Here is a 15,900-nt window from a genome sequence, read left to right on the forward strand (position 1 = left end):
CAATGCAGTACAGCATTGTCATAACTGTTGTGGCAGTGATCAGGGACAATGACTGGTGACCGTATGGACTACTGTGGGGATGTGATTTTTTTTTTTTTTTTTTACACATTAGGTTTGCATATAGCAGTGCATTGATAGCATTTTACTGAATGAAATTGATTCCGTTTCTTTTGTTGTGATTAGCTGCGACTGGTCAGAGCTAATCATATGGTACAGGTGGGCTGTGATTGGCCCACTCTGTACCATGTGATCATACTAACCAATCACAGCTAACAACACAATTGTATACAATGGATGGCTTGAAAGGAAGCCATCCATTGTATACAACTGACATGTGACCTGCTGTGATTGGTTACAGTCAGACTGTCTGGTGGACACAGCCAGTGATCGATCACGCAGCCGGCGCCATTCCCAACCGGCGTCATTACCTAATAGGCTGGGTGGGAACCAGTTAAGTAAGCCTTCATTTATTGTGTTTTGACACTAGGATCTACGGCATGGGTGCTCAACCTGTGGCTCTCCAGCTGTTGAACTATAATTCCCATCATGCCTCTGCCTGTGGGAGTCATGCTTGTAACGGTCAGCCACGCAACACCTCATGGGACTTGTAGTTCTGCAACAGCTGGAGGGCCACAGGTTGAGCACCCATGATCTACGGTTTCAGAGAAAGTGACCATTTATTTTGTAGCTCAATAAAAACACTGTCTATTTCTGTGTGGGAAATGGACAAGAATCCTATACATGGAAACTTGCAAAAGAAGCCACAATAAAATGTGAAACACATTTAATTTATTAAAACCGGGTAATCAGGACAGCTGTAGTTTACAATAAATGCAACAGAAGGACATAAACAAATTAAAACCCAAATCAAAAAAATAGACTGTATACACACCGATCCCCCTTCTAGTGCATGTATCAGTGTGTGCAGAAAAGCGCACACAGGCCATGTGTGTGTGTGTGTGTGTGTATATATATATATATATATATATATATATATATATATATATATAGACAGGGGGTGCGCTGCAGGCACACCCTCATCTGATAAAGCTGTCCTAGTGCAGGGCAATCACTACATTACCAGAGTACCAGAGAGAAGCAGGTTGTGCTGTGTCAGGGTATAAACAGTCCACTCAGGAAAGTTCAAACTATTCACTCTCCTATGTCCGTAATTGTGCAAAATAGTCCTTTAAGGTATCTTCTATTCAACAGCATGATGATTCTACTTCTTTGTTCATCTTACTAGGATTGATATAAGTCTTTCCACTTAACCGTTTTCAGGCTCATTAACAACCCGTTGGCACCAATGTAACACGTCACAACGCACTGTAACATTTCAGTAAAGAGGCCGGACACATTTAAGCTTGTGGCTCAAGAGGTGCAGTTTATGAAAGGCGGAACAATTCACTCGTCTCCATTTCATTTGTGTTGGTGGCTTCGGAAATGCAATGGTAGCAGCATTTTTCTTACGAATTATAACAAAGTGAACAGGACTCGTTCTACATGGAGACAAAGCACTTTCAGCTTTTTTCAGAAGTCTTATCCTCTTCAGAAGACTCATGAGCAAGGAAGCTTGGCGGGTGACAGTCTCTTCAAAAAACTGGCAATCTTGTGGACGTCAACGTGCACGAATTGATGTCTTCTGTGTGGGCGGCGCGGTGAAGGGAGGGCTCGGAAGCACTTCGGTTGATTTTGGGAAGTGAGTGTTGTAACAGCTCTATGGAGGAGAGGATCTGAAAAGAGCATGTAAATGCAGTCAGCTTTATGAAAAAGGTAGAAGAAAAAAAGTAGAGCTTTAAAAGATATTAAATCATCGAAAAGTGGAACCCAATGATTTTCCTCTATTTATTTTGTCTCAGTTCTCACCTTGGAGTTATGACTTTTCCCACCCCTTCCGCTACATCCTTTTTAATATAAAATGTTTCCTTCCCTCATCGGAGTCTATTAGGCAGTAGAGCTCTCCAGTTATCCAAACACCTAAATATCAGCTTTTGTTGGTCTTGTGGTTTAAAAGGGGACATGCAATGCAATAAATCTAGTCTCCTGCCTTTGTAATACTAAAGCACGTTTTATGCACGGATCCACCCAGCAGACTCTGTTTTGCTCATCGGGGGAACAATCCGCTGATCCCCGCTGTGCAGGCAGATCGACAGGTCTGTCTCCGCTCACTGTGCAGAGACGGACCTGTCAGAGCCCTGCTCTTCCCTATAGGAGATCACATGAAAACGGAACACTTGTTTCCATCCAAAATCAGACGGATGGAAAATAGCGTCTCCATACGTCTGGATTTCACGGACAGGATCGGATGTCAGCAGACATGTCACCACTGACATCCGCCGCTCCATAGGGCTGAATGGAGGGTCCGATCAGGTCCTCCTAAAAAACGTACAAGCGAACCCGATCGGAAAGCATGTGTGAAAGGGGCCTAACTGTTCTCAAAACGTCAGTAAAACTCAACAAGAACCAAAAACGCCAAAGGCTGTATAATATGAAAAACAACGCATTTGTTTCTATTCAAGTATAATGCTACATAGTTAGTCAGGTTGAAAAAAAAGACACAAGTCCATCCAGTTCAACCACAAATGCTGAATGTTTTCTTATTTGCAAGGCTCCATGCACACTAGAAGCAGAAAAAAAAATCAACGTTTTAAGCTTAAAAACGTGGCATAAAAGACGCAAATTGAAAGCATATTGTACAAAGTTTAGGCGAGTCTATGAGATTTTAAGAGCATTTCGTTTACAGGCTTTTTCTGCACTATACGCCCCTCCGCAAAAGCCAGGAAATGATGTACAGTGGCAACACTTTTAACTAAAAAAAATGTTGAAACTTGATGTTCAGAAGAGATAAGAGGAGTTTAGAAGAGACTGATGTTTTTATAGCTCCTAAACTTCTCCAGAAAATGCGATACAGTAGTAATGTGCAAAGACACACAGAACACAATAGAAGTGCTTCCAGAGGCATAAGAAAAAAAAAAAAAAGTCAAACGCCTGTGCAATCAATGTTTTTTTTCAAGTCCAGTGTGCATGTAGCCTTAAGCAGAAAAGCTAGCAAATTCATAAAAGCATAGTTATAATCCAAAACAAAGAAAAGATTCCCGAGGCTGCATTCACACTAGTGCTGAGTGTCCTTGGTCATTTAGCGTTTTTAGCGCTTGAACATGTTTTTTCGCAGGGCTTTTGCGCTTATTATCAAATGGGAAGCTAGGTATTAGGGATTATTAGTATTCCCCAGTGTGGGTGGGCACTCCAGAGGCAGGGGCAAAAGTTGCATCCTGGTAGCGAGGGACCCCTTCACCTCTACTCAGACATTGCCCGACCAGCATGTCCAGGAGGTGCTTGACGCATGTAGCTCAAAAGAAGCTTATGTACTTGTTCCAGCTACAAGCCTCAATTGACACTACTCTCAGGTACAACTGACTTTGGATGTTGAGCCTTTTGGAGCTCTGAGGTGTGAAAATGGTCTGGAAGTTATTAAAATATAGATATTCACACACAAAAAATAATTTAAAGCAGAACTCCAAGCAAAAAAATAAATAAAAATTCTGGACTTGCCAAATATGCTGCAGAAATCTCCCTTCAAGTCTGGCTGCAGCCATTTTAACTGTGGGCAGCCCAAGCTGCTGCCTGTTCCCTTCCTGAATTTACACATACACTGTGGCACACCTCCAGCTCTGCAGCTCTTCATTGGCCCTCTTATGACTCATCCCCCCTCCCTTCCTGACAAACTCTCATGAGAGTGAGAGAGAGAGCTGTGCATGAGGTCATAAGCCTAGGCTAATGATCAGACAAGAAACAGAAAGTAGGCTGTATAAGGTATATACTGGCAGAAAAAAAAAAATGTTTTACTAGCCAAAGTTAAAACAAGGGAAGATAGATGAAAAAATTACTGAAGGTCCGCTGTAAGTAGGGCTGAAACAACTAATCGATTAATCGACAAATCTATTATGAATCTGATTACTATTTTCATAATTGATCGGCCAGTAACATAATGAGGTTAAAAAACTAAAATGAGCCCTTTATAGTACAAAAAAATCAAATAGCTGCTACTTTAAATATTACTTACACAGTTCTACAGTAAAAACAAAGATGAACCCCTTACTGTAGGGATTATCTGCTTTCTTGTACTATAAAGGACTATTTTATATATTTTTTTTAACCCCCATTATGTTACTAAACATCATAGACCTGGTTCACACCTAATGTGTTTTTTGGTGCTTTTTTGCAGAAACGCACTACAGTTAATTTACATGGTTTCTTATGGGACACGTTCACATCTATGCTTTTTTTTCAGCCACTGTGTATTTGGAAATGGTCAGGGATACAAAACAGTGCTTTTTTGGTTCAATATACTTCAATGTAGAAGCTGCAGAAAAGCATGTAATGCTTTTTTGCAGCAAATCCAAATCGCAGCAAAATCATGTGCGCAAAAATCAAAACGCACAGCAAAAAGCACTGTGTGTGTACCGAGCCCTATGCTGGCCACACATATCAATTTTCAGACAAGAATATTCAGACAAAAAAAAAATCTTTGTACATTCACTGAAAGAATGTTTGAAATTTTCACTTGTTTTTAAGATTTTGTTTTTAAAATGAATGTAATTTCTGAACGAAAACCACATACACTGTCTTAAAATTCCTTTGACCAAGAACTTTTCCATTTCCAAATTTTCCTGTCACTTTGGTTGAAAATGAACATCGATTTGACCCCACTAACGATTAGAAAATCTAACAAACGTTCTTAAAATTACATTTTTTTTGAAGGAAGAAATTGTTAGTTTACTAATATGCTATTGTTTAAAAAACAAACAGTATATCCCCTCTAATAGTATATACAGTATATCACTTCTGTCTGTTATTCTGTGGATTAGAGATTTTGCTCCCTAACCATACAGTTGGTTATTTATATTTACCACTACATAGAGATATTTAAGAATAAATTGCCTTTTTTTTAACTTTGCATATTTAACTAAATTATACTCCACACTTTTTTTTTAAAGGTCATTAACCGATTAATATTTTGCCCCATATTTTTTGTCAATATCCATCCAGACCAACTGAGCTGTTAACTATACATTTTCTGTTTTAACTGCTATACTACATGTAGTGCTGTAGATGGCAGCAGACGCATACTAATCAATTATGCCATAATTACATCATTTCTCCATAGTGAGAGGTTACCTATTGCACAAGACACCAAAGTACAGAACTTACAAGAACACAAATCTTAAAAGTATAATTTTCACTCAGAATTAATGAGCCCCTTGTCCAAATATAATGTGAAAAAACTGTCTTACTTGTGGAAACAGCGGCCTATCATCCTTTGCTTTGTGTATGGAGTCTGCAACAAGCCTCTTCATTGCTTTAGGACAGTTCTTATACAGCTTACTTAGATCAGGCATCAAACATCCTCGGCCAACCAAAAATATGATCTAAACAAAAGACAAACAAAATGGTTCAATAAATTGATATAGACAAGTGAGAATAAAACTGGTGAGGCTTATCACCAGACAAGCCATTGTAATAGAGCCTTACTAAAGCTGGCTAAAGACTGATCGAAATCCAGTCAGTTCAGCACGGATCAAGTCTCCATCCGTCTATGGGCAGGCTGGTTGTACTTGAAGTCGATCCATTGATTAACTTCAGTACAACCAGCCTGTCAGTTGTTTTTTTTTTGCCTGAGATCGAGACGATTGCTATAACTGCCAGCAGTGATTATTGTGTTCTGCTGGTGGGGAAAGCCTGACAGAACACAAAAGCGATGTGAAAGGGATTCCCCCCCATCAACACCGTGTTGAAGTATCAAGAAAATTGGATATAGGCAGATATTGAGCATTTTGGACATCACAAGAACTTTTTATAAAGAGATCTTTTAGCCATAATGCCATTTATTGTGCATCGATTCAAGAATCATAGCGTTTATGTATAATAAACCTCACACCTCTCATCATTCCCAATGGACGATAGTAGGCACAAACTTAAAAACAAAAAACATACAATGGGTCATAGAGATGCTTGTGCTGACAGTGTCCTATCATGGTTCACACTGATCTGCTGATCACATTGTGCCATGTTTAATGCTGGCCATACACCATACAGTAGGACTGTACAATTTTCTTTAGAGTTATCAAAACACTATAGTATGTGAACAAACTTAAGCAATCTATTCAAATTGGTTTCAAATCAGGCAGGCACTTGCACTACATAGTTGATGGTGGATCTAAAGGAGCTTGTACAATCAAATTGTATAGCGTATGGCCAGCCTCAGTGTCATTAGATACTGGATCACAGCTGGTCAAAGGAATGCCTTCAGTGTTCCGTTAAAGTGACCTTTCCCTTTCTGAACAAATCATTCCAGTCAAAATCTACCCCAGTCACTTTTTTGGGGATAATTTAAATGCTCAAATATTTTTTTAAATATCAAAAATATCCAAGGAATTGAGAATGCCAATCCGCAGTGTTCAAACTCTAATGAAGAAGTGGAAAATGAGGGGTTCTGTTGAAACCAAACCACGGTCAGGTAGACCAACCAAAATTTCAGCCACAACTGCCAGAATTGTTTGGGATGCAAAGAAAAACCCACAAATAACTTCAGGGGAAATACCAAAATATCAAAAATTTTATACATACCTGCTCTGCAATGGTTTTGAACAGAGCAGCCCAGATCCTACTCTTCCTAGGTCCCCCGCTGGGGTTTCTGACTCTCCCCTCCCCCGCTGAATGTCCACCATAGCTTGCTATGGGGACAGTTGTTCAGGCTCACTCCCAAGCCAGCTGTGTGTGTCCATATATATATATATATATATATATATATATATATATATATATATATATATATATATATATATACACACACACACACACACACACACACACGCGCACACACACACGCACACACACACACGCACACACACACGCACGCGCGCGGTGCAGCTCGCCCCACTCCCTTGTCACTGGCTGTGATTGACAGCAGTGGGAGCCAATGGCTATTGCTGCTACCTCTAAGCCAATGAAGAGAGCAAGCACACCTCTGCTCTCGTGCACAGCAATGGATTGAGATCAGGTATAGGTAGAGATGTGCTCGTAATTTACATACTATGGCCGAATTTATGATTTCCTGGCCATTTTTCAGAGAATATGAATGATAAACATTTCTTTCACTCATGGTTAGTGTTTGGCAGAAGCCATTTATTTTCAATCAACCGGGTTTACTTTTTTTAAAATCATAATGGCAACATAAACTATCCAAATGACCCTGATCAAAATTTACATACCCCAGTTCTTAATATCGTGTATTGCCCCCTTTAACATCAATGACAGATTGAAGTCTATTGTGGCATTTGTGGATGAGGCTCTTTATCTTCCTAGATGGTAAAGCTGCAGATTCCTCTTGGCAAAAAGCCTCCAGTTCCTGTAAATTCTTGGGATGTCTTGCATGAACTGCACGTTTGAGATCTCCCCAGAGTGGCTCAATGATATTGAGGTCAGGAGACTGAGATGGCCACTCCAGAACCTTTACTTTATTCTGCTGTAGCCAGTGACAGATTGACTTGGCCTTGTGTTTTGGATCATCATCATGTTGGAATGTCCAAATAGGTCCCATGCGGAGCTTCCTAGCTGATGAATGCAAATGTTCCTCCAGTATTTTTGGATTTTTTGGATAACATACTGCATTCATCTTGCCATCATTTTTTTACCAAATTTCCTGTGCCTTTGTAGCTCACACATCTTCAATACATCAGAAATCTACCTCTGTGCATCACAGTAGGAATGGTGTACCTTTCATCATAGGCATTGTTGACTCCTCTCCAAATGTAGCGTTTATGCTTGTGATCAAAAATCTAAATTTTGGTCTCATCACGCCAAATGACTGTGGCAGAAGGTTAGAGGCTCGTCTCTGCTAATTGGTGTATTGTAAACGGGATACCTTGTGGCATTTGCGTAGTAATTGCTTTCTTCTGGCTAGTGGACCATGCAGCCCATCTTTCTGCAAGTTCCTCCTTATTGTGCATCTTAAAAACAGCCACTCAAAATGTTTTCAGAGAGTCCTGTATTTCCCCTGAAGTTATTTGTGGGTTTTTCTTTGCATCCCAAACAATTCTGGCAGTTGTGGCTGAAATTTTGGTTGGTCTACCTGACCGTGGTTTGGTTTCAACAGAACCCCTCATTTTCCACTTCTTCATTAGAGTTTGAACACTGCGGATTGGCATTCTCAATTCCTTGGATATCTTTTTATATCCCTTTCCTGTTTTATACAGTTCAACTGCCTTTTCCCACAGATCCTTTGACAATTCTTTCGCTTTCCCCATGACTCAGAATCCAGAATTGTCAGTGCAGCACCAGATAAAAGATGCAAGGGTCTGTCAGGAGTCCAGAAAATCACTGACCTTTTATACATACATACACACACTAATTAGAAGCAAACAGATCACAGGTGAGGATGGTTACCGTCAATAGCCATTCAAACCCTTGTGTCAACTTGTGTGCATGTTATCAGGGAAAAGTCCCCAGGGTATGAAAACTTTAGATCAGGGTCATTTGGGTAGTTTCTGTTGCCATTATGATTTAAAAAGAGTAAACACAGTTGATTGATAATTGATAATAAATTGCTTCAGCCAAACACTAACCACGAGTGAAAGAAAAGTTTGTGTTATCATTCATATTCTCTGAAAAATGGCCAAGAAATCATAAATTCTGCCTGGGTCCGTAAACTTAGTTATGCAGGCATTTTTTTTACCTTAATGCAGTCAGCCCTTACAACCACTAAAAACATAAAAGATTCAGTTTGTGGAAGTACCTGATCTCTGTCTCTTATATGAGAGTAGGGTAGCTCTCCTGTCATTAACTCATACAGGACAATTCCATATGAATACACATCTGACTGGAAACTAAATGGGTTATTGTCTTGCATTCGGATGACCTCTGGAGCCTGTGGAGAAATAAATACAGGAATTATTACCTGAGATAAATGCAAGCTATTAGGCTATTATATGTTGCTGTTACAGTTAACAAAGGAGGTCTCTTGTATCCAGGTATGTTATTTGAGCATTACCTTTAAAGTTAAACACAGAATATGCTGCTTGAGGTAGCATGTACAGCTATAAGTACATAACTACCACTGAACTGTATGGAAGATGAATCTGGAGCTTGTGATAAAGATGTGAGTACATGAACTGTGAATAAATGGAGACCTACAGTAACCAGGATATTATCTCAGCCAGATCTGTGATCAATGAACACTTACCTTAGTCCTAACACTTACTAGCCATACACTGTTAGATGTTTCTCATTCAGTCTGGGGGCTGAATGGGAGAAAATACACAGACTCCTCCACCTATGCAAACAGTGTGAATGGAGGAATCTGCACTGTATTCAACAGATGTAGTAACTGTTCAGCTGATCATTTTCCACCTGGCTCCTTTGATTTTTAAATGGAATTTTGTCGAGCTGAGTGGTATCAACAGGGCCACCCATGCCTTAAATTCCGCCTGATATGGTAGGAATTTGCCAAAATTAAAGCTGTGTTTAACTAGCTTAAAGTATAACTAAAAGTCAAAACTTTTTTAAATTTTGGATACAGTGGAGATGGATCAGAACCCCTGACAGTTTTTATTGCTGTCTGTGCCCAGTTAGGAAGATTCACCCTATTTGTACTGTTTACCATCATTGAACGTAAAAGAAAATCACACATTTTTGGTTGTCCCCAGAAAAGTAAAAGGGTAAATCTTACCATGGGGACACTAGTTCTAGTGACCTGGGGGTCCCCAAGGGATTTCCTCTTACTTCTTGTTTGGCTATGGGACAGGAAGTGAAGGAAAATCTCCCTAATGGGACACAGATAGCGAAAAAACAAACAAAAAACAAAACAAAAAAAACAGTGATTATAACCCTCCCTTACTGCATCCAAAATGAAAAAAATAAATAAAATAAAATTGTGTCTAGGAGTCCTACTTTAAAAATAATCATTGTGAACCACGTTAGAGAAAATGATACTTTTCTGAAAGATTAAACTTCAAACGTGTTTTTAAATCACGCTGAAAATATTGCGGCAGTAATGCTTCATATTGTAGGCTACTACCCATATATAATAAGTTATGGAAAACTCTGTAGATATTAGATGTATCCTGCAAAAAGTGCAGCACTCCCAGAGTTTGCCTAATTCATACCATTACACGGTGTAGTGCCCACTGAACCTACCCGTACAGGCCGTCCCTAACACTGAAACAAAAGCCTTTTGCATGTTCCAGAACAACAAGCAGATGTAAATATTAACCCGTGTATGAATTGCACTTTTGGCCAGAGATTAGGAGTTATTTTTGTTCACGGACAGGTCACAAGCCAGATGACATGGCTGAGGTGATTGCCAACAGTCAGATTGGGTCAGCTCAGGTCTAAAGTGCACAAACAATAGAAAGATATGCATTAGAGTCTCTGGTCTCAGTTTCTTACCATCCACAGGATTGATCCAGTTGGTTGCTCTACTTGCTGAGAACCGCTCCACCGGGACTTGACTGTGGCTAAGCCAAAATCACCAATTTTCACCGTTAGTCCTTCATGCAAAAATATATCTATACCATGGTTTAGGAAAATAAAGCCAGATCATCAAATGCATGACACCTTAAAAAACTATTCTTAAAGCTTTTGGATTCCTGCATTGCTTGCTCACCGTGGTTCATTTTCTCCTTCAGCATTCCTAATCATAAGCCAACGTGAAGACAAATGGTGTGCACCAGCCCATAGTAGCCTTTGTGCTGCTTTTATCCTCAGAGCTTTATAGCTAACACCGCCTGATAAGCATAGTTATCTCTCAGACAAAAACTATTTTTTTTTTTTTTGAAGAGTCATCCTTCAAGGTAACCACAGACAGTCCAACTAAGGCTGGCTATGTACAGTTCAAATGAAACCCTTGAACCATGTATGGGCAGGCTGAATGTACATCTAGCCTGCCGAATTTTTCATGCCATTATCGCTAGCAGCTGGTATAGCCACTAGCAATAATCACTGTCTACAATGGCTCAGCAGGAGGGACTTCCCTGTCAACACTGTCACCATGGTTCCAGGAAAGAAATTTGCTTTGTGTATGGTCTGCATTACAAACAATACTCCCCTTTCAAGCCCCATCTACAAGTACTTAGATGCTTCTAAACTCCTAGAGCTGGTAAGTAGTACTTTTTCCAGTTGTACTTCCTCATTTTTGAAAGGGGATTGTTTCCAAATCCAATGATATAAAATCTCTGTTAAAGTATAACTATACTAAAACTTTTTGTTTTGGATAAGGATGATTAGAACAAATGTCAGATTCGTAATGCTATCTGTGCCTTTGCCAAGAAGAGCTAACCTCTTTATTTATATTATAATGTATACCAACCACTATCACTGAAAGAAAATGCCACATTTTGGGTAGTCACCAGAATAGGAATAGAGTAGAAATCGTTCCATGGGGATACTAGTTCTGGTGACCCTGGTGAAATCTCTCCATTGGGACACAGATGGCAAAAAAAATACCTCACAAAGAGTCATTGCTCTCCCTTATGCTACCCAAAATGGGAACAAGAGGAATTTTGACTAGCCTGTAAATTTCAGTACAGGAAACAGGCTGAATATTTATACACCATGGGTTATAGTCGTGTATCTTTAGGCGATTGGACAATGACAAAACTTTTGATGACACAGTCGCTGGGCACCTCCCTATAACCTCAACCTACTCCGAAGTCCTCAATTTTGTAAAAAGCAATTGAGAGTAAACCAAGGATTGGAAAGGAAAATTGCCTGTGTCTTGTAGTGTATTTCAAGATATGGAATTTACAGGCAAGTTGCAACTCCTTATCTTAATCGTACAGTACAGGACACAGGCAGAATATTCTAACACCATGGGAAGTCAACAAGCAAATAATTGGGTAGGCAATGAGGCAAACTGTACTGTGACAATAGCCCCAACAAGTGCCAGAAGACCCAACCTCAGAGCTGCTGCAAGAATCTTACAGCCAAAAGCTGAAACAGCAAAATATTGGACATCCACCTGGTAAAACTTTGAAAGTATGAACAGAAGACCAGGCGGCGGCCTTACTTAACTGGTCTACAAAGGCTTGGTGATAAATTACTTATGAAACTCCCACCAATCTTCTGAAAAGGGCGTGTAAAAGGGCAGGAGATTTGTCTTTGTAAGCTCTTGCAGATTTCATATCTATTGTGCAATGGTGGACTTTGAAGTAGGGTGTCCCTTGCAAAGTCCAGAGAACATCTAATTAAAAGCAGTAACTTTAAAGTATACTCTAATGCAGGGAGCTCCAAACTACCGCCCTCCAGCTGTTTGCGGAACTACACGTCCCATGAGATATTGTAAAACTCTGACATTCACATACATAACTAGGCATGATGGAAATTGTGGTTCCTGAACAACTGGAGCGCCATCGTTTGGAGACCCCTGCATGGCTCAGACTACATTCTGGCAGTGTAGAGAAATTCCCTTTGGATACTTAGGAGCAGGGAACATGGATGGAAGGACAATATCCTCACTGAAGTGAACTCCTGACACCACTTTCAGAAGAAAGGATGGCCTTGGACATAAGACAACTTTGTCATTGTGAAGTATAAGCAAAGACTTCTTAGAGGGAAGGGCCGGCAGTTCAGAAAAAAGTCTTCCACACAGGCAGACGTGATAGTGACCAAAAAGACTACTCTGCATGGCAGATGCTTTAGGGGGACATCCCTGATAGGTTTAAGGGATAAATTATGCAGGGCAGAGAGAACCAATTTGAGCTCCCAAGGAAGTACAGGATGCTGAAAGGGAGTTTAATACAAGATATAATTTGAAGAATGTTCCCTCCCCTCCCCCCAGGAAGGAGAATGAATCCAGAGGCCTGACCTTTAGGAGTGCTTATTCAAGGCCAGATTGTAGGAAGACCAGAATGTGAGGTACAGAGTAATCTCTGAGAATGAAGTGCCTTTGTTCACACCAGGAAAATAAGATTTTCCAGTTGCAATAATATATCTTCCTGGAAGGGGCTTTTATTGCTTTTAGAAAGGTAGGAATCACAGTCTCAGAAACCCCTCTGTCCTTTAAAATCTGGGTTTCAAAAGCCATGCTGTTAAGCCGTAGATGGAAAAGCAGTATGGGCCTTGAGATAGCAGATCTGGCCTGTTGGGAAAAGGCCAGGGATCACCTGCTGAAAGTATTGAATATGTCTGTGTACCTGCTGTTCTGAGCCAGTTTGGTACAATTAGAATCAGTTTTCTTCTATTGTTCCATTTTGAGCAGATGATGTAGTATTCGCAACTGAATTAACCTGAACTGAGAAACGGGAGATTATAAGGGCATCTGAGGCTAGAGATAGAGGATCCCTGGTTCTAGCAACAGAAGTTTTTGAATCATGAGGCCAGGACAGCCACATCTGGAATCCCCTATTTTTGGCATATTTAACTGAAGATATCTGGATGAAGGGTGCATTCCTCTTGGTTCAGGTGGTTGAGATAATCCACTTTCAAGTTGTCCACTCCCAGGATGTGGATCGCAAAGATTGCTGAACAGTGCATTTCTGCCCAAGAGATTATCTTGTTGTTCAAGACAGCCAGGTGCCTTGTGCCGTTTTGATAGTATTGTAGATATAAGCGATCGCTGTGGCATTGCCTGACTGCGCCCTAATTGGGTGCCCCTTCATAAGGGGGGGTCCAGTGCTTCAGGGCAGACCTGACTGCTCTAAGCTCCAAGATGTTGCTGAGAAGCTTGGCTTCCTCAATGATCATGTTCCTTGGACTGTTAAAGATTGAAACAATCCTCCCCAGCCTGGGAGACTTTAGTCTGTTGTCATAACTTTCCAGTGTTAGGGAAGCTCCCATGCAGGATCCTGTCCCCGAAGAGTGGGGTCAGAGTATGGCTCCAAAGGTTTTACCAAGCTTGCACCGGTCCATATGTCCTGCTTCTATGCTGGCTTAGAGGACAGTGAAGGTTTAATGGAAGAACTGGAAGATAAACTAAGAAAGAAAAATCAAAAACAAGTTAAAACTAGTGGTATTTTTGTCATGAAGGAGAAAAGGTTCATCTTCAGAGACTACCACAAAACGGAGGACTCCCAGACTGGGGTTGGGTTGTAGGGGAAACGTGTCCTCTAAAGCTTTAACAGTATCCAGTCACCTGAAGGTACACAACTATAACCCATGGTGTATGAATATTCTGCTTGTGTCCTGTACTGTGCGATGAAGAGAAAAGGTTTGCCTTTAGTTGTACTTTAATGAACACCAGATATTTTCCTGACTAGTAGGCACAAATTAGAGCAATATTAGAAGTCCTTTACTGTACACAAAAGTTTTTAGTGTATAAACTGGACATGGTAACCAATAGAATTTGAGCAGGGCCTGAAAATATCCTGGAAAGAGGGTGAAAAAAGTGCTCTATTAAAATTTAACAGATCCTGACTACCCAGAAGAGAAGTCAAGGGTGGAAAGTAAGAAAAAGGAGACACTAAAAAAGGTACTTAAATGGTGTTAAAGGGGATCTTGAATTATGATCACTGTGGAGCCCTGCACAGCTTCACCAAATTTAAATGTGACAACAGCTGCAGGGGGTAAAGAACCCCTGCCCACCGTCAAAGGGGAATAGGGGGCTCAGGGGTGAGCTGGAACATGTTACACTCCAATTACAGGTGTAACATGTAATGTATTCCAAAAGGTAAATTTAACCTTTAGGAGTGGCAAGTTAAAAATAAACATGTAGCAGTCTGATCTGATTGGCTGCTATGTACTATTAGTACTATTAACTTTCAATGTCCTTGTTCTTTGCACTATTTTAATGAAGAAGCCTGAATCAGCCTAAAGCCACCTACTAGTTATAGCCTGGCACATCTGATGGATGCATTGCATTAATTCTACACCTATAATTGTGCATAAAGGAGCCCTGCACCCATTTTAACTGACACTTGCTTTCTTGTGACCCAGAAAAAGATACTGTTTGACTTCATGTCTCTGTGGATGATATTCTTTGCATGTAAATAGCTGCAAGAAAGAACAAAGATGTTAAACATCAAAGAAAGAAAACAAAGGAATAACTTGGCTGGTCCTCCAAAAACTGGTTAAAGTGTGTTCAAGCCAATGCATAGACTGAATTGTGTGTTTTTTTTTTTTTATCTCTTGCTCTGGATCATTGTTCTACAAGGACACAAGTTGCAACAAGTCCCCTGCCTGCTGGCACACACATAGCAAAGCTGACATTTAGCTAGTAATCGGTAAATATCCTGCTTGGCAGAATACATCACAAGTTGTCAAGCAAGAATATCGAGAATTGTATTTACACAGAAGTCGGAGATCCTGGGACCTTAATCATGGTCTAACAAGGAGAACATGGACCAATAGAAATAAGAGGCATACGAGTCACACTCATGGTTTATCACAGTATATGTAAAAGGATATCCACACATGCACTAACAGTTTAGGTTATGTTACATAGGAGTAATGTAATGTATATAAAAAAAAACTAAAAAATCAGCTCAACCCCAAAGCTTCTCTGGAAAGTATGGAGGAAGGCCAAGTATACATTCTCCTTGGTCTCAGCCCCAATTAGGATTCCCTCATGTCTGTCCTGGTGGTAGGTGGTCATCAGGACAGGAACTAAGGGGGCAACCTCTCCGAGCACACAGATAGTTTTGAGTTAGGGTCCATACTTGATCTCTGTCTTGATATGGCAGTGAGGTTTTACATGTATTCCCAAATGTATGCAAAAAATCTTTTGTTTGTAACCTAAAACGTTGGAACAGTTGTAGGCAGGTTCTTTGTGCTTGGATCACAGTTTTGAATGTTTTGAATATTAAAAAACAAGGCCCAGTGACAAAGTATTTACAAGAAAAACTGTCTGTGTTGCATGGAAACCAAATCATCACACTCACACTTTAAACAGTTTCAAGAAAGAGGCAC

At 40.3% G+C, this 15,900-nt stretch overlaps 1 protein-coding gene across 3 annotated transcripts in view; it reads right to left on the minus strand.

Annotated features, from left to right (window-relative positions):
* Positions 1-772: 772 nt before the first annotated feature.
* The window catches only part of RAF1 (Raf-1 proto-oncogene, serine/threonine kinase), a 168,963-nt gene continuing 153,835 nt past the window's right edge, over positions 773-15,900 (minus strand). For all 3 annotated transcript variants that reach the window (XM_077452141.1, XM_077452139.1, XM_077452140.1), the window contains 5 exons: positions 14,939-14,985; positions 10,447-10,565; positions 8,795-8,926; positions 5,295-5,429; positions 773-1,733 (listed from right to left, as the gene is read on the minus strand). In XM_077452141.1, coding sequence (XP_077308267.1) covers positions 1,593-1,733; positions 5,295-5,429; positions 8,795-8,926; positions 10,447-10,565; positions 14,939-14,985 — 574 coding nt within the window. In that variant the 3' untranslated portion in view covers positions 773-1,592. The remainder of the gene's footprint in view (positions 1,734-5,294; positions 5,430-8,794; positions 8,927-10,446; positions 10,566-14,938; positions 14,986-15,900) is intronic.

Source organism: Lithobates pipiens, unplaced genomic scaffold (assembly GCF_037356315.1).
Source record: "Lithobates pipiens isolate NorthernLeopardFrog02 unplaced genomic scaffold, aLitPip1_a1.2 Scaffold_23, whole genome shotgun sequence".
Classification (NCBI taxonomy): domain Eukaryota; kingdom Metazoa; phylum Chordata; class Amphibia; order Anura; family Ranidae; genus Lithobates; species Lithobates pipiens.